The sequence below is a fragment of the Lepidochelys kempii genome, chromosome 2 (assembly GCF_965140285.1).
Source record: "Lepidochelys kempii isolate rLepKem1 chromosome 2, rLepKem1.hap1, whole genome shotgun sequence".
In the NCBI taxonomy this organism is placed as follows: Eukaryota; Metazoa; Chordata; order Testudines; family Cheloniidae; genus Lepidochelys; species Lepidochelys kempii.
The window spans coordinates 229,239,007-229,255,784 of record NC_136381.1 but is presented as its reverse complement, the minus strand read 5'-3'; the positions used below and the strand labels follow the sequence as shown (position 1 = coordinate 229,255,784).

The 16,778-nt window shown below is 43.0% G+C and overlaps 1 protein-coding gene across 1 annotated transcript in view; it reads left to right on the top strand.

The window, feature by feature from the left end:
• Window positions 1–16,778, top strand: part of ITGA8 (integrin subunit alpha 8) — a 172,565-nt gene that overhangs the window by 20,934 nt on the left and 134,853 nt on the right. The window contains exons 4-11 of the mRNA XM_073334109.2: window positions 851–974; window positions 6,222–6,283; window positions 9,262–9,307; window positions 10,443–10,568; window positions 12,828–12,872; window positions 15,223–15,266; window positions 16,307–16,363; window positions 16,567–16,619. Coding sequence (XP_073190210.2) covers window positions 851–974; window positions 6,222–6,283; window positions 9,262–9,307; window positions 10,443–10,568; window positions 12,828–12,872; window positions 15,223–15,266; window positions 16,307–16,363; window positions 16,567–16,619 — 557 coding nt within the window. The remainder of the gene's footprint in view (window positions 1–850; window positions 975–6,221; window positions 6,284–9,261; window positions 9,308–10,442; window positions 10,569–12,827; window positions 12,873–15,222; window positions 15,267–16,306; window positions 16,364–16,566; window positions 16,620–16,778) is intronic.

Below are 16,778 nucleotides of genomic sequence, written 5' to 3'. Positions count from 1 at the left end.
GACTGTAAATCAATCCCAAGACAAAAATGGACAGTTTATCCGTTCCATCACATACTAATTTTTATTATAGAATATATTCTATCTTATTAAATAGTTTTGTATCAAAAACTCAATTGGCAAAAGTCCACTCAGTCAGGGTTAAATCTTGCCTGTTGTGCCAAGCCAGAAAGAGAAAGAGGTCTCAGAATCCTACCTCCAAGGCAGGGGAGAAGCAGAGGTAGAGCTACTCCAGCATCTATTCCATAGCCGTGTCCTCTCTCTGGCTCTATTTTGGGTTTGAACTAGGGATCCATGTAATAGCAGACCAGCAGCCACACCCTCCACGCTGCAACAGAAAGAGCTCAGCTCTGCAGAACCCAGATGTGTATGACCTCCTCATACTGCCCCGTACAGCAGAACCATACTGTAACAACCAATGTCGTGAGAATCACGAGGGATTGATTGAACCAGGGACCTCTCAAACTAAAGCCATGGGACAAAGGACTAAGTCTCCTAACTGGGACAGTAACAAACTCATCTTCTGTGGATCCAGGCACAGAGGGGGTTTAATAACACATGCTTAAAAGTGGGTAACTCTATCTGAGACTATTGACGTGTCCAGGGAGAGGGGTGAGAGGGCAGGTTTTGGTCCTTCGATATAAGTGGATTGTTAATGATGCAGAGGGAAGAAGAGAACATTGCAGGTTATGAAGTTCCCATGGTTCTTTCATTCACTTACTATGACAATTTCTACCCAGATGATAGAAACTTAACAGGAACAAAAATAGTTAATTTGTTTAATGAAGAACTTTAATGACTTAGCCCATGCATGGCACATAAAAGATCTGTTACATAATTATTGTTTTAATAGGCTTGTGCTCCCTTATATCATTGGAGGACCCTTAAAGCCGCTCCTGAAAAGGATCCAGTTGGCACCTGCTATGTTGCAATTCAGAACTTCAGTGCATATGCTGAGTATTCTCCTTGTCGCAACAGTAAGTTTTAATATAAATGTTCTTGCCTCAATAGAACTGAAATTGTGATCAGTGGTTTCATACTTTCAGTCTTAGTGCTGCCTTGGCTAGATGAAAATTACTGGGTGATGTCGCCCAGGGAAAGAGTATAAAGAAAGACAGACATTAAACTACATGTCTGCACTTGGATGTTTTATCATATAATTAAAAGAGGCGAGATTAAGTAAATAAGGCTTGGCAATTATGGTGATAAAATATAATTTCCTTAATGTAATGGTTTAAAATGCAGCAAACAGATCTCGAAAAGCATAAGTAAGCATTTAAAAATGGTTGTTCGTTCCGAACGTGAATCTGTCAGTATAGAATTGCCATCCTAGGATCAGATCCTGCACTGAGATGAAAAGGACTGCGTTGTCCGAATCACCAGCAATAGGTTGGTTGTGTGTGTCACTTCCTGTGCACAAGAAAGCTGCCCATGGTAGCAGTGCTACTGCACATGCTGCTCTGTGTTGTGTGGGAACTGGGGGGCTCCTCCACAACCCTAATGCCTTCCTGCTTACGGAATCGGTCAGAGAGGGTGTGTATAAAGGCCCAAGCCCAGTTATTTATAGGAGTACACTAGATCAGATCAGGGATACATCTAGTCTAGTATCCTGTCTCTGACGGTTGACCTTACCAGGTATTTTGGAGGGAGGTGTCAGAATTCCTGCAGTAAGCAGTGATGGGATAACCTACCCCAAGGAAGTTTCGTCCTACTTCAAAAGCTAAAGACTGGCATAAGCCTCGAAGCAGGAGGGTTTATAGCCGTTCCAACACGTACGTGTGTGTGTGTGTGTGTGTGGTTTTAAATATTTACTACAATAATTCTGTATATTCTTATTATCCATATGAATGACTTGATTGCTTTCTGAATCCTGCTAAGCTTGGGGGGGGGGGGAGTCACTTCATGTGCTATTTCCCTAAACTCTAAAAGTGTGTCTGCCCAGCTGCTGGGAGTGAGTCTCACAGCCCAGGTCAACAGACTTGCATTAACAGGGCTTGGGCTAGCACGCTAAAAAATAACTGTGTAGATGTTGTTGTGACATTCGAGCTCAGGCCCTGAAGCCCAACTCCCTATCTAAGCCTCAGAGCCCGAGCTCCCACAGCGCTAATTTCAGCGTGCTTGCACGAGCTCCACTAGCACAAATCTGTCGACCCAGACTGCAAGACTCACTCCCAGCAGCTGTAGAGACACATCTTAAAGGCCTCCTCCAACTGTCGTTAAAATCAATGAGAAGAACCTGTTGACTGAATGGGACTTGGATTGGGCCCTTACAGAATCATTTCACTGTCTAGCAGTTACTTCTCCCACAGACCAGAAATAGCTGCTGTTTCACAGTTACTTGCCATGTGGTGTTTTCCAACGCTAATAGCTAATGTTATGGGCTAGCCTATGCCTCTGTGTGGAAATGCCCACAGGAGGGCTAAGTTGTTGATGATCAGTTTGTTATTTTTATAGTGGCAACAAAGCCCTGGGCAGACAAGTAGATGGATCTGCTCCCTCCTTTGAAGAGGCTATGATAGTGAAATTTGCCAAGTTCATTCTTGTGGAGTTCTAGAGACAACATCATGCCGTGCTGTGAGGTTTGCCTGCAGGGCCAGCCGAGGTGGGAGGACCAAAAGGGCAGTTTTCCCCAGGCCCCCCATTTTGAGTGGGCCCCCAAGCCCATGGAATTTGAGTGAAAGGTGCTGTGACCTGGTGCATGGGGTGGCAGCACCATTAAAGTTTGGCCTGGCCATCCCTTTGTCATGACTAGGTCAAAGTGCACAGAGTGGGGTGCCGAGCCCAGCCCCATGGGACTGAAGTTACCACAGCTGGGTGAGTGTGGGGCGGATTCACTCTTCAGCCCCATCCATCACCCTCGGGGCCCTCTCTTGAATCCATGGTAATTTTGTTGGAAAGGTGGGGGCCTTAATTTCAGATTTTTCCCCAAAACCTCTGTGTAGCCCTGTTTGCCTGCCCTGAGAATGCACACCTGAGTTGTGTGCAACCAAGCAGCCCTGTGATTCTTCCTAAGATCTGCAAGAAAATCCCATGGAACTCAGCACATACAAAGGCGACTGGGACATCTGCATGTAGGGCCAACTCCTCAGCTTTACCCACTAGGTTCTCCACTGCAGAGTAGCTCCAGATAGAGCTGCATTACCAAGTCTCCCTCTCATGGCCTAGCCCTTACACCCAAACCCCCAAAGAGGGGAGAGAGGACACCACAGAGCGAGAAGCTGAATCTGTGGGAAAACAATGTTCAAAAGCTCTGCACTAGTTCCTGCTGGTGTGTCACTTTGGCTTTGCTCAGGGATGATGCCATGTGGAGGGACTGTTCCAATGGCCATTCTCACTTTCTGCCCAGTTGTAGCCCTCTGAACCTGCATATCCCCAGGTGCGTGGCGTTCATAGGGAAGGTCTTCTTTGGGGGTTTGAGGAAGGAGAAAAGACCGCCACATTCTTCTTCCCACCCTCCAACAGATATTGGGCAACCATAGCAGGGTGGTCTATTCCAAGTCTATTGCTTCATGGTGATAGAACTAAGAAAGAAGACTCAGCAAATATACACAAATATGCTGAATTATATTACAGTTCAATACTTGTTTAACCCAAAATCCAGTCTCTCAAAAAGCCTGGCTTTATGAATTACCTGTATGTCCCTCGGGGTTGTATAGATAGCCAGGATCTCCTGCAGGGTGGCCCCTTTGAATACAGCCAGATTGACCCACCCTCCAAGTTACTATTTATCCAAAAGTTTCAAACTTCCTAAGAGATCCTTATTTTTGTATTTATGGCAAATCAAGCTGTTGCAGCAATTCTATGACTCCTTGCTAAGCCATTCATTTTTGGTTACCCATGCTGGTTTGGACAGGATGCCCACTGATGGTGGCTAGGGACCCTGGCTAGGCAGTGAGAGAAGAATGTCCCAAGTAGTCAATATCATTTTTCAGGATATCATTTGGCACCAATCTCATGGCTCTGCAGAGGGCCCTGATTTCTTCATTACATAGGGTCCCATATAATTGTTTTACCTCCTTAGGTGGTTTTGTACCTTTTGCCTCAAGGCTGTGGGGTTTATTTAATTGCATGGTATATTTTTTCATAAAAATTCTAGAAAGCTGCTAAAAGTAAATAAACAAAACAAGACCACATCCTTAAGACAATAACTGCGTAAGCTCACAGATTTACTACCAGTACCAGATCCTGTCAGACTGGATCCCTAGAACGTTTTGTGTGCTATTGTGATTCTGCTATCCATAAATGCATTAAAAAAGGGGTTCTCGACCTTTTTCTTTCTGAGGCCCCCCACAATATGCTATTAAAAACTCCAGGGCCCAGCGGGAGAAGGGAAGACTTGGGGCACTGGGCCGGGTTGGGGGAGGGCCCTTGGGCACAGATGTACTTTGATTTCTATTTTGGGTGAGCAGGGGCCAGCAGGGGTTGAGCCAGTTCCACATGGCAGGGTCTAGGGAGGGAGCGCCACCTCCACCCCCTGACTTACCTCAGCAGACCACGCGCCTGCCTGGATGTGTGTGTGTGGGGGGTGGAGTGGGGCACAACCAAAAATTATAACTCAAAGGTGGGTGCAGGGAGAGGGGTAGCTAAGGGCTGTGTGCGGGCAGGGGGGTAGCTCAGGGTGCAGGGAGGGGTAACTAGGAGCTGTGTGCAGGCAGAGGTAGTTCAGTGCAGAGAGAGAGGGGTAACTAGGGACTGTGTGTGGGCAGGGGGTATCTCAAGGTGCAGGGAGGGGGTAGTTCGGTGCAGAGAGGGAGGTAGCCAGGGGCTGTGTGTCTGGAGGACTCCCCTGCGGTCTCTGTTCCCTGAGGGCTCTTCCAGCCACAGAGCTGGGTTCTCCCGCCCGGTTGGCTCTTACCAGCAGCATGAGCAAAGGGGGCTGGGAGATGAGGAGCAGCTTCAACCCCCTGCACCAGCAGCAGCAGGAGACAAGGGAACACCGCAGCTGCCTGCTCCTTGACACTAGCCAGAGCAGTAGCTGTCCTGCACTGCCTGGCTCCTGCTTCCTGCCTCCGACCTGGCCAGGGGGTGGGGAGAGAAGGAGGTGGCGGTGTGTGTGTGTGTGTGTGTGTGTGTGTGTGTGTGTGTGTGGAGTTGCCCTGGGATTGCCCTGCTCTTGCACTGTAGTTTTTTTTTCTTTTGGGGGGGGGGGGCAAAACCAACATGTCCCCCCCAAATCTGCCCTGTGGGTAGCATCGGGGCTTGGGGCTCCAGAATTCAGCCCTGCTGCTCCTGGCGTCTGCCCCACATGGGGCGCCAGAGAGCAGGGCTTCAACCCTGCGGTTCCTGGCTTCAGCCCCATGGGAGGTGCTGGGGCTTGGGCTCTGGGTTTTAGGTTTGGGGCCCCTCGGCCCCCCTGAAAGGGTTCACGGACCCCCTGTTGAGAACCAATGCATTAAAACATATTTCTCCAAAATTAAAATTAAAATAAAATCATATACATGCTTTTATATTTTCTTCCATCCTCTTTTACCAAAATTTTCTTACTACTGTAACAAACTATAGTACTGACACAGGAGTTAGATTTGCAGTATCACTTTGAATTATGGAGATAAGGCAATACTACAATATTTAATAAAATATGTACCCACAACGGAAACCTATGATACAATAATTCAATAAAGTATATATTTTTTCTTTTTGTTGTTGCATGTAAATCTGGGTACTAATTATTTCTCCTTGGGAAATCTTGTAGTGATGGCAATTCATAGATTATAAAGCCAGAAGGGGCCAATGTAATAATTTGATCTGGCCTCCTGTATAACAGACCATAAGACTTCCCCAAATTAATTCCTGTTTAGATCATGTTTTCTAGAAAAACATCCAAACTTGATATAAAAATTGCCAGTTATGGAGAATCCCCCATGACCTTTGGTAAGAGGGTCCAGTGGTTCTCTGTTAAAAAAAATTAAACCTCATTTCTGAATTTGACAAGTTTCAACTTCCAGCCATTGGATCTTGTTATAGCTTTGTCAGCTAACTGATGAGCCCCCTATTATCAAATTTCTGTTCCATATATAGGCATGCACAGATTGTGACCAAGACACCCCTTCGCCTTCTCTTTGTTAAACTAAATAGATTGAGCTCCTTGTATCTTTCATCATAAGGCATGTTTTAAAATACTTTAATCATTCTTGTAGCTCTTCTCTGAACCATCTCTTATGGCTATAAGTAAGTTCTATTCAGGCATTATGAGATCAATAAATATTCATATTTTGATAATGCAGGCAATGCAGATCCTGAAGGACAAGGTTTCTGTCAAGCAGGGTTCAGCTTAGATTTTTACAAGGTAAGATTCTACTTTTGAACTCCGTGGAAGAAATTTTATGCTGACGTATCCCAATTGACCTCTTCCTTCATCTATTCCAGTCCCCCTGATTGGAAATTCATCCCCTTCTTGTTTTGAGTAACATTTTTCATGAAGTTGCTGCTGTGACATTACACTCCATATTCTTTATGGAAATATGCTTATGATATGGATATGACATAACCGAGATGTACTTTCTGCAAGATTGCTCATGTAAGGTATCATTGGAAAGGTTATGATTTACTGAATGTGTTTATCTAATTTGTATGCATGTATCATTTTTGTATCTAAAGCTGGGAATATTGACCATGTCTCTGTATTTCAAATGGATGAGGCTAAACAATGCTAGGGACTTCTTATTGAAGAAATGCATAAGGATTACCCCAGGAACTGTGTGCAATAAAAACCTCTCAAAGATAGCTCTATACAATGGGAACTGTTTGACCCAGGTCACAGCAAAAAACTTTCCAGCAAGTGGGGGGAAGATATAAAACAGGAACAATGACAACATGAGGGGTCCTAACTCTCCCTACAACAACACATCTGAAAACATCTGAGGAACAAAGACTGAACGGTAAGAAGTATTGGTCGTAGAATCATAGAAGATTAGGGTTGGAAGAGACCTCAGGAGGTCATTTAGTCCAACCCCCTGCTCAAAGCAGGACCAATACCAACTAAATCAGGCTAAAACCTGGGAAAGCCAAGGCAACTTGTGCCTTAAGAATCTGCCAGCCTATTTATCACTCAGGGTGAGAATATGCTAATTTGTATCCTACCTATCTAATGTGTCAAGCTTAGTTTGTGTGTTTTGTTTCATTTGCTAAGTAATCTGCTTTGTTCTGCTTGCTATTCCTTTAATCACTTAAAATCTACCTTTTGTAGTTAATAAAATTTGTTTTGTTTATTATTAAACCCAGTTTATGCAATTTTTAATGGGGGGGGGGAAGAAGTCATGCATATCTCTCTTCACATTGAGGAAGAGGGTGAATTTTTTGAGCTTGTGCTGTACAGATATTTCTATGTAGTGCAAAACACTAGTATTTTGGGTTTGTCTCCCAAAAGAGGTGGCCACGTGAGTGCTGGGGAGCCCTCTCACACAGAGCTGACTTCAGTCTGTGTCTGCAGCAGGGTGTAGCCCTACTTGAGTGTGTATGCTGCAAGAGGCTGGAGAGCCTAATTCAGCAAAGCAGGAAGAGGGAACCTAGGCTGGTTGAGCGGGAGAGGCTCAATTAAACCCCAGTACATCAGGTGACATGCCAGGGTGGGGGGCAACCCGTCACAGCTGCAATTTCTCAAAAGCATTACAGACTTGAAATTTCCCAGTTTAATTTCAAAAATAGATAAAAGATAACTTGTTAGATGCACTCCCATTGACTTCTCCTGAATCCATCCCAACCTGTGCTATAGCATTACTGTTGCTCTGGCCATCCAAACCTTCAGAAGTGACTAGGGATTTTGGTTGTGTCATGGGGTGCATAGACCTTAGGCAGGCTTGGCAACCAAGGGGTTAATGAAGGAACTGCCCATCAGTGCTGATTGGCAGCATCTGAGCAGCTGGTTGAATAAAAGAGCTGAAAATAAAAGAGCTCAGAGCGGGAGGTGGCTGCCAGAGGAGGCAACAGACCCAAGAAAGAAGGAGCTGCCAGCAAGCTGGTGAGAAGCTGCCTCGGAGTGACAATGACCTAGAGAAGGGACAGTCAGAGCCACAGGCTTCAGAAGCATATAGAACCAAGGGAGGTAGGAAGGAGCTCAGAGTATAGCAGGAGAATTTTGGAGGATTCTGCCTGCCTAGGTTAAGGGATCTGAGCTGAACCCAGTGGAGTGGTTGGGCCTGGATTCCCCTACCAACCCCTTAACAGGGACTTAAGAACCAAAGGGGGTTTCAGGCCTGTTGATGGCAAGGGTCTGATTACCTTTGTCAAACATAAGGGCTGCCCTGTACAACCCCATGGGACAGAAATAAACATCCTTATCTCCAGAACAGGACTACAGAGATTCAGAGAACCAGGGGTGGGTGCCTGCCCTGCTGATCTGGGCAGTTGCTGTGCAACATCCTGTCTAATCAAGGGGGGCAATGGTGCCCCAGCCCACGGGGTGCCTCCATTTTCGTGTGCCCAACTTGAGTCACTCACCAGGACCTGATTTTTAGAACATACTGAGCATCAGCCCTTGAGTGGTTTTTGTTTTGTTTTTTAAATATAAGCAATTTATAGGAGGATTCTTTCAACAGCAGGCTAATAATTCAATCACATTGTTTTTTTCTGGGGGGTAGGTAGGGGTGGAGTGCTTTGAAAGTGTGTCCAGTGCATTCCCCTATGCCACCTAGTAACAATACTATGGGCCCTAGGAATATACTTTGTAGCTAGTGGGTCTATAGCAGTACTAGATCACCAGGGCCACATGTGTGTGGCTAAACACAGTAACCGTACACTGTGTTTCTGAGACAGATTGTTATCCATTTTACATTCATGTTATTCTTTTCACCCAATTAGCCTGTGTCAAAGGGATGGCTACAAGGTGGCTATAGCCATGTCCGTCTGTAAAGCATTGCTTTGGATACATTGGGCATCACTGACCTCTTTTGTGTTATCTTTAGTTTTTTTTTTGTTTACAAAGAAACAAAGCAGTCTTTGAGAAATGTTATTCTGTAGATGCCAAACCGATTATGGCCCTGATGATTCAGGAAAGCATCCCTATTCAGGAAAGACACTAAAGCATGTGTCTTGACTTCAAAGTTAATCTCACACTCAACCGCTTTCCTGAAAAAAGGGTGGATTAAAGCATGTACTTAAAGAAGTGCTTTCCTGCATCGGGGCCTATATCCTGTACCATGACCCTGATTTTCCTTTTGTTGTTTAAATAAAACAGGACAGTTGTTTAGATATAATTGTACTAATTGTTTTTCCACTGCGTGTTATCGATTTATAATTTAACATTGTTCATGTCTGTTGTTTTTGTAGAATGGGGATCTTATAGTAGGAGGACCTGGGAGTTTTTACTGGCAAGGTATGTTCACTCAGTTAACTTCAACCAAAAAGGAAAGGCCAGGTGTCAGGAGAAAGTTCATCCTGGATTCCTGTTATTTTCTAGGCGTCAGGCTATCTGTTTGAGTCTGGTATCACTTATATACGTGTGAATCAGAATAACTGCTCTGAAGTCAATGTAGTGACTCCTGTGTGTTTAAAAAAAAAAAAGAATGAGATCAGAATCAGGCCATGGATTCTATAGGAGACGAAATGAGGTAAATGTTTTACTGTTGACATTTTGCCTCTTAATGGACAAACTTAACTTTATTTTCATCTGGAATTGAAGTGTCAATTGCACAATAGAGAGAGTACATTATGTGTGACATTTTCATAGCATAAGTTCAGTTTGGGATTTTTAGATTGATTTCTGTCCAGACATTTCTAATACCCCATCTCATTGTTTTGGTATCATGATGCCACATATATAGATGAGACCTGCCTTGCTAGAGGTAAGGGCAGAACATTTTTGCCCCTCCCTTGATTTAACCATTATTACGGTAAGGCGCATTCTTGGTCTCTGCCTGCCAGGAAGACATTGTCAAGCCATTTGGCAGCTTCATTGTTGTGGTGGACCTGTGTAATGGGTTTTGCATTGTGTCACTGAAGGAGAAAGATTCTGACTTATTTTGACTTCTGATGGAATAGAATTCCATATCTCTGAACTCTCCTCTGAGAATACACTGCTTTTGGGCTATAGGATTCCATTGAATTATAGCTGTTATGGAAAGGCTGTCAATGCAAGAGCATGATCTAGGCCTATGTAGGACCAGCACTTTGAAATGGAATGGAGTTGTGTTAGTTATGGTTAATACCATGTTGTGTTCTATATTGTCTTCCTGTTTCTGAATGATGTGGAAATGCATTGGTTTAAATATTCTCAGGAAGTTCCCAGAGTGGCAGTGGGGAAGGATTGCAGTGGCTATGCACTGCTCTTCTCTGCTGCAGCAGTCTGGCAATACATTGTTATGGATGTTGGACAGTTAGTGATGAATTGAGTAAACAGTGTCTTGAACCTTGTGTTTAATCTTAAATCTTAAAAACTGTAGATAACCCTGTATTTTAAGGAGTTGGCTCTTCTCTGAATTCCTTTACTCGATGCAATTATTTGAATACAGGTCAAGTAATCACCACCAGTATTGCAGATATCATTACGGACTATTCATTCAAGGATATTCTAAGGAAACTGACAAGAGAAAAGCAAACTGGAGTGGCACCACCCATATATGATGACAATTACCTAGGTAAGATGTACAGTCTAGAGCAGGGGTCGGCAAACTTTCAGAAGTGGTGTGCCGAGTCTTCATTTATTCATTCTAATTTAAGGTTTCGCGTGCCAGTAATACATTTTAACATTTTTTAGAAGGTCTTTCTCTCTACAAGTCTATATATTATATAACTAAACGATGGTCGTATGTGAAGTAAACAAGGTTTTCAAAATGTTTAAGAAGCTTCATTTAAAATTAAATTCACCTAGGCCGGCAGGGGGCTGAGCAGGGCCTGCAGCCAGGACCCCGGCTGGCAAGGGGCTGGCAGCCAGAACCCCAGACTGGCAGCGGGCTGAGTGGGGCCGGCAGCTGGGACCCGGCGGGCAGCAGCGTGCCATTAAAAATCAGCTCGCATGCCGTCTTTGGCATGCATGCCATAGGTTGCCAACCCCTGGTCTAGAGGCACTGGACTTACCTGAATGAGAAAGCAAATCCTAAATTATGAAGGCCCCAATCCTGTAAACACTTGCTTGACTTTAAGCACAGGAGCAAGGAATCCCATTCAGTAATTTGCTAATTTATTTTAATGGGACAACTGACATGCTTAAAGTTAAACACAGGAGTAAGTGTTCAAGATCCTAAATGACTAGCTAACTAGGATGCTATAGTTATGCATGGGTTTTAATGTACTTAAGCAAGCATACTAACTTTTCATGTTCACACCTTTTTTCAGTCAGGGGAAATGATTTAGCTTACTGTAATTAGGGACTATTTCAACTGTTGAGAGGGAAAAGAAACCTTTTTTGTAATGCTTTAGTACAGTAATCTCTAAGGGCCCAATTCTGCTCTCATTGTCGTTAAGGACAAACTATAATTGACTTCAGTGAGAGCAGTAGTGGGCCCTGATTATCCAGAAAGCATGGGGGACATGGATTTTATTTGGATCATTGAGAGGGAAGGAGCCTTTTGCAGCAGGATGCCTTCCACCACAGCCAAAGGCTTGTTGTCATCCTCCTCCTTGCAATCCTGGCTGAGGATCTCTGCTCTGCCCCACTCCCTCCCTCCCATGACAGTGGGGCTGCAGAGGGCTCCCTGCACTGCCACAGGAATCATTCAGCAGCAGGTTTGAGAGTAGCAGCCGTGTTAGTCTGTATTCGCAAAAAGAAAAGGAGTATTAGTGGCACCTTAGAGACTAACCAATTTATTTGAGCATCAGCTTTCGTGAGCTACAGCTCACTTCATCGGATGCAAATGCAAATGCATCCGATGAAGTGAGCTGTAGCTCACGAAAGCTGATGCTCAAATAAATTGGTTAGTCTCTAAGGTGCCACTAGTACTCCTTTTCTTTCAGCAGCAGGCCTTCCCTGCAACCAGGGGTTTGTCCTTCTCCTTACAGCCCTGGCCCGGGCTCTCTGCTCTATTATCCGAACCTCTGAATTATCCAAATCCTTTCCTTGTCCCCCAGCATGAGATACAGGCTGCGGAGGGCATGTATCTCATGTTGGGGGTTGAATAAGGGTTCGGATAATAGGGTTTCAGATAAACAGAAGTAATCTGTACATAGAGAAACCTAGATCTCTTTGAGTACATGTTTTAAAAGATAGCTGGTGGCTCCTTCTCTCCAGGAATTGTGTGTAATATGCACATAACTCTGCATGTAACAAATGTTGCTTTCTTTTCAATGATTGTAGAAATGATGCAGTGAAGTTTGAAGGCAGTGATATATGTCCTCTCACATATGCTTTGTATTTGGCTTTGCAGTCATGAGCCCAATCCATTAGTCCTTACTCAGTCAATGGGCATTAGGTGCTTAACCTTATGTCCTTTTTAGGGCACTTATCGGCAACTTTAGATGCCTAAATAGCTTTGGAAATCTGATCCTACGTATAACAGAGACAATTGTGTGATTATGCATCATAATGGCAAAAAAGGAATATAATAAAAAAGCTATTATCACAAAGGATGTAGCATTTGCAGTTTATATTTTCAGGTGAATTATAAAGTATTAATGCTTAACAGCTGATTTTGGGATGCAATTAAATAGCAATGTGTTTCCTAGTGATTTAGGCCTGTAGAATTATTGTACTTTTGCGACTTATGATGAAGGTAGTCATAATAACTTGACAAATGATTTTCCTTTCCCACCCACTCCTCCAGTCTTAGATATACTATTTTATAAAGTTCTGACAGAGATTATTGAAAGAGAGGACAAATTTGGTTGCCCCTCCAGAAGCATGTTTCTTTGGAAGTAAATGATTTGTCAGGTTTCATGCTTGTAATTTATTCTTAAACTAGGATACTCAGTGGCTGCTGGGGAATTTACTGGAGACCTTGAACAAGGTAAGAAGCAAGTCAAAATGTAAAGCATATGACTGTGTGCATGTCTGTTTATCTATTTCTGTTCTCTAAATGGGAAAATGGGTCTTAAACATTTAAAATATTAAAGGGTGGGATAATGAATCTCTACTCAATGTACTTGGGGGCAAATCTTTCCCTGGGATGATACAGCAAGGGAAAGCAGAGCTGCAGTAGCCTAAACCTATGCATCCCCAGCCATAGGTATCTTTCTGCCTAGGACAAGATTACACAGGTAGGGTTGGGTGATAGCACTCTAAGGCCACATCTGCCAGCTAACTCCAGGTGCTTCTGAGAGAAGCACTATTCACTTGGGATCCTGGATGTTTCCTAAAAGCTACAGACCCTATCCCTTGAGGACATGGTGCATGGGACAGCTTGTTAACTGTTCCTCCTCCTAATGCAATATGTTCTGTTCAGTGCTTGAGTTACTGCTTGTGTAGTGGGAAGCGGATCCCTATACTCTCTCCTCTTCCTGAACCTTGCATTTCAGAGCAGAGCTGGTCAGGGTTGAACTCTTAATATTAAAAATCTATATTTGAAAGGAGAGAAAACATTATACAGGCAAACGAAATAAGGAACTGATCCCTTGAATAAGGAAAGGCTTAAAGGCACATGAACAAAAATGCCTGAAAGAGAATAATGCATGAGCTTCTTTTAGAAGTGAAGGCTCTTTCTTAGATCAAATACATTCTACAGTAGGGTATTTGTATAACAATTTGCATGTCCGTGGCAATTTCATCAGGAAGATTACACACACATTACAAGTTTAATCCAATTATTTACAAGCTACATATCTATAATGGATTCTTCACCAACATAAAACTTGGCTGTCTCTGGGATAAAATGGATCAGCAATGTAACAGAGGACAGCAACAAGCCCTACAAGTTTAGGAGAATCAGTGAGGAAGAATTTTCAACTGCAGTTACAGGGAAAATGTTTTGTAGCTAGGCACAATGTCATTACCCAGATTAGAATTTGGCTTCAACTCTCAGGTTTCAGAGTAACAGCTGTGTTAGTCTGTATTTGCGAAAAGAAAAGGAGTACTTGTGGCACCTTAGAGACTAACCAATTTATTTGAGCATGAGCTTTCGTGAGCTACAGCTCACTTCATCGGATGCATACCGTGGAAACGGTTTCTACGGTATGCATCCGATGAAGTGAGCTGTAGCTCACGAAAGCTCATGCTCAAATAAATTGGTTAGTTTCCACGGTATGCATCCGATGAAGTGAGCTGTAGCTCACGAAAGCTCATGCTCAAATAAATTGGTTAGTTTCCACGGTATGCATCCGATGAAGTGAGCTGTAGCTCACGAAAGCTCATGCTCAAATAAATTGGTTAGTCTCTAAGGTGCCACAAGTACTCCTTTTCTTTTTGGCTTCAACTCTGAGGTTCATGTTGCTCCCCTTGTGACTTCGGATCTTAATTGGTCTCAAATGGTGAAGACCTTGGTTTTATGGTATATCTGACCTGTGCCTCAAGCAGCACAGTTCCCTAGTAGTATGGTTAAGGACGGACTCAGAGCATCAGACAGCACCTCCTAATGAATTAGCAACACCACTTCCTCCAGTGCTCAGTAGAAGACTTAGCCAAATATTGACCAGGCCTGACCCTGTCTAGCTGATATTCGCTGAGCTCTGAGCCCCATGTGATGTGGCAGCAGAGTTTAGAGCAAAATGACTTCTGAGGTTAAAAAATAAATAATCACATTTACACAGCACCAAGTTCATCCAACCGTATTCATCTATTTCCAGAAATCATTTTGAAATTGAGCAGTATACCCAGGCACTTGGTCCAGCCGAAAAACGCATGGCCTCCTAGGCAGCTCAGACCTTAGGAGCTATGCATCTTGTCTCAGACAGAGCAGATTATTTGTCAGAAGGGCTGGCCTATGAAAATGGACTATTTAAAAGGATGAACAGCTCCATAGCCAAAACGTGCAAAGTCAGTTGGGATGTGGAGAACTCATGCAAATTAACCCAGTTGCCCCCAACTGCTGCTGCTTATTCCCTGTAATTTTGGAATTCCTTCTCCTATAGTGTTAAAGTATACAGTAAATGTCATCTAGAGGACACTAGGGAGAAAGAGACCTCTGTCCTGGTGTAGACCGAGAGTCCAACATTTAATGATGTAATATTTTGTGCATATATCTAGGGAAGCTGATAAGCACATTATACGAATTTAAAAATCTAACATCAGTTACAGGGGTCTTTGATACTGCTAATAGACAGCATACTCTCAAATAATACGGGCTGTATGGTAGCAGAATTTAAGTGATGGTGCTCCAATCAGCTAAAACAATGTATGCATTAATTAATTAATTATCTTTTCAGAGTTGGTTGCTGGAGTGCCTAGGGGAGCACAGAACTTTGGCTATGTATGTATTGTACCCACATTTGATCTGATTAGTAGTAAAAATGCATGTGCTATGTTGTTTTGAGGAGGAAAGGCTATATCATGTTTTTATGCCACATTGTACGCTGCATTCCTTATCCGGGCAAAACTCCTATGGACTTAGACTCTGATTCAGCAAAGCACTTAAGCATGTGCTTAACTGCTTTCCGGAATTGGGCTTTAAAGCTCAGGCTTTTATTTATTTTTGAAGTCTGTATGTTCTGTAGCCAGTTACAAGACTGCTTTGAACTCTTGTGCCAGTATTTCTGTAGCTGCAGATTCAAATCCAAATTCACCCCAAGTCCATGGGTGTTTGATGTACTGTTCTGGTTGTTCCCATGATGAAGAAACATCCAAGTCTACGTATCTTAGGGATGTTCAGATCTGGTTTTCAGTTCAATGCTCTATGTATGTGTTATGAAACTGTCAGATATGAAAAGTCATGGTATAAATTCTGAAGAGAAGAGAGAGCAGTGCAGGTTGTGAAACAATGCTTATCTCCTTATAGAGTAAATGCAACAAAAGCCAGGTTTCAGGAACAATCTGCGTGGAAAATTGACAGTTCCCAGCTACAGACCTGACTGTAGTCCTTGCATACCCTAAACAGATTCCAGATTCTAACATCATATTGCCAGATTCCAACCTCATATTGGAACTCACTGCTCAAAAAAAAAAAAAGCACCTATCTATGGTACATGTATGCTTCCCCCAGATATTGTAGTATTTGAGCATCTCACAGTTTTTAATGTATGGTTCCTTACAACACTGCTGCCAGGCAGGGAAGTACTATGCTCTCCATTGTACAGATGGGGAACTGAGGCACAGAAAAATCTAAATGACTTGTTCAAGGTCCCACAGAAAATCTGTGGTGAAGCAGAGAACTGAACTCAGGTCTCCCAGGTCCTATGTTAGTGCTGTAACCACTGAACCATCCTTTAACTTTTCTAAATATACCTGTAGTTACATTACAGTATAACTTGTTATGGTATGACTGGAACCTTTTATATTTTTTTCTATTGCCAGGTTTCAATTATTAATTCTACAGACTTGACCTTTATTCAGAATTTCACTGGTGAACAGGTAATGTCAAAGATCTAAGCAATAATATACTATCCCTCAGAGGAATATCATTGCATCCAAAATATTATAGTTCTAACAATTTGTTAATTTATTTCAAAGGGTAGAAAATATTACTTTTCATAAAGGTGAAGAGGTTTGTTAGGAAAAACAATCTTTTAATGAATATTGGATATGAAAATGTGTGTGTTGTTTTTCATTTATAGATGGCGTCTTACTTTGGGTACACTGTTGCCGTGTCGGATATTAACAGTGATGGGTAGGTTACACAATGCACCCCAATCCCATTGAAATCCAATAGGAATTGATTGCCTAACTCCTTCTTTAGTCCCTTTTGAAAATCCTGGCCTTAGTAAATAATGTTCACACTACATCTCCAAAAGCCATCATGATCCCTTTATATGGAAAAGCCAAAATA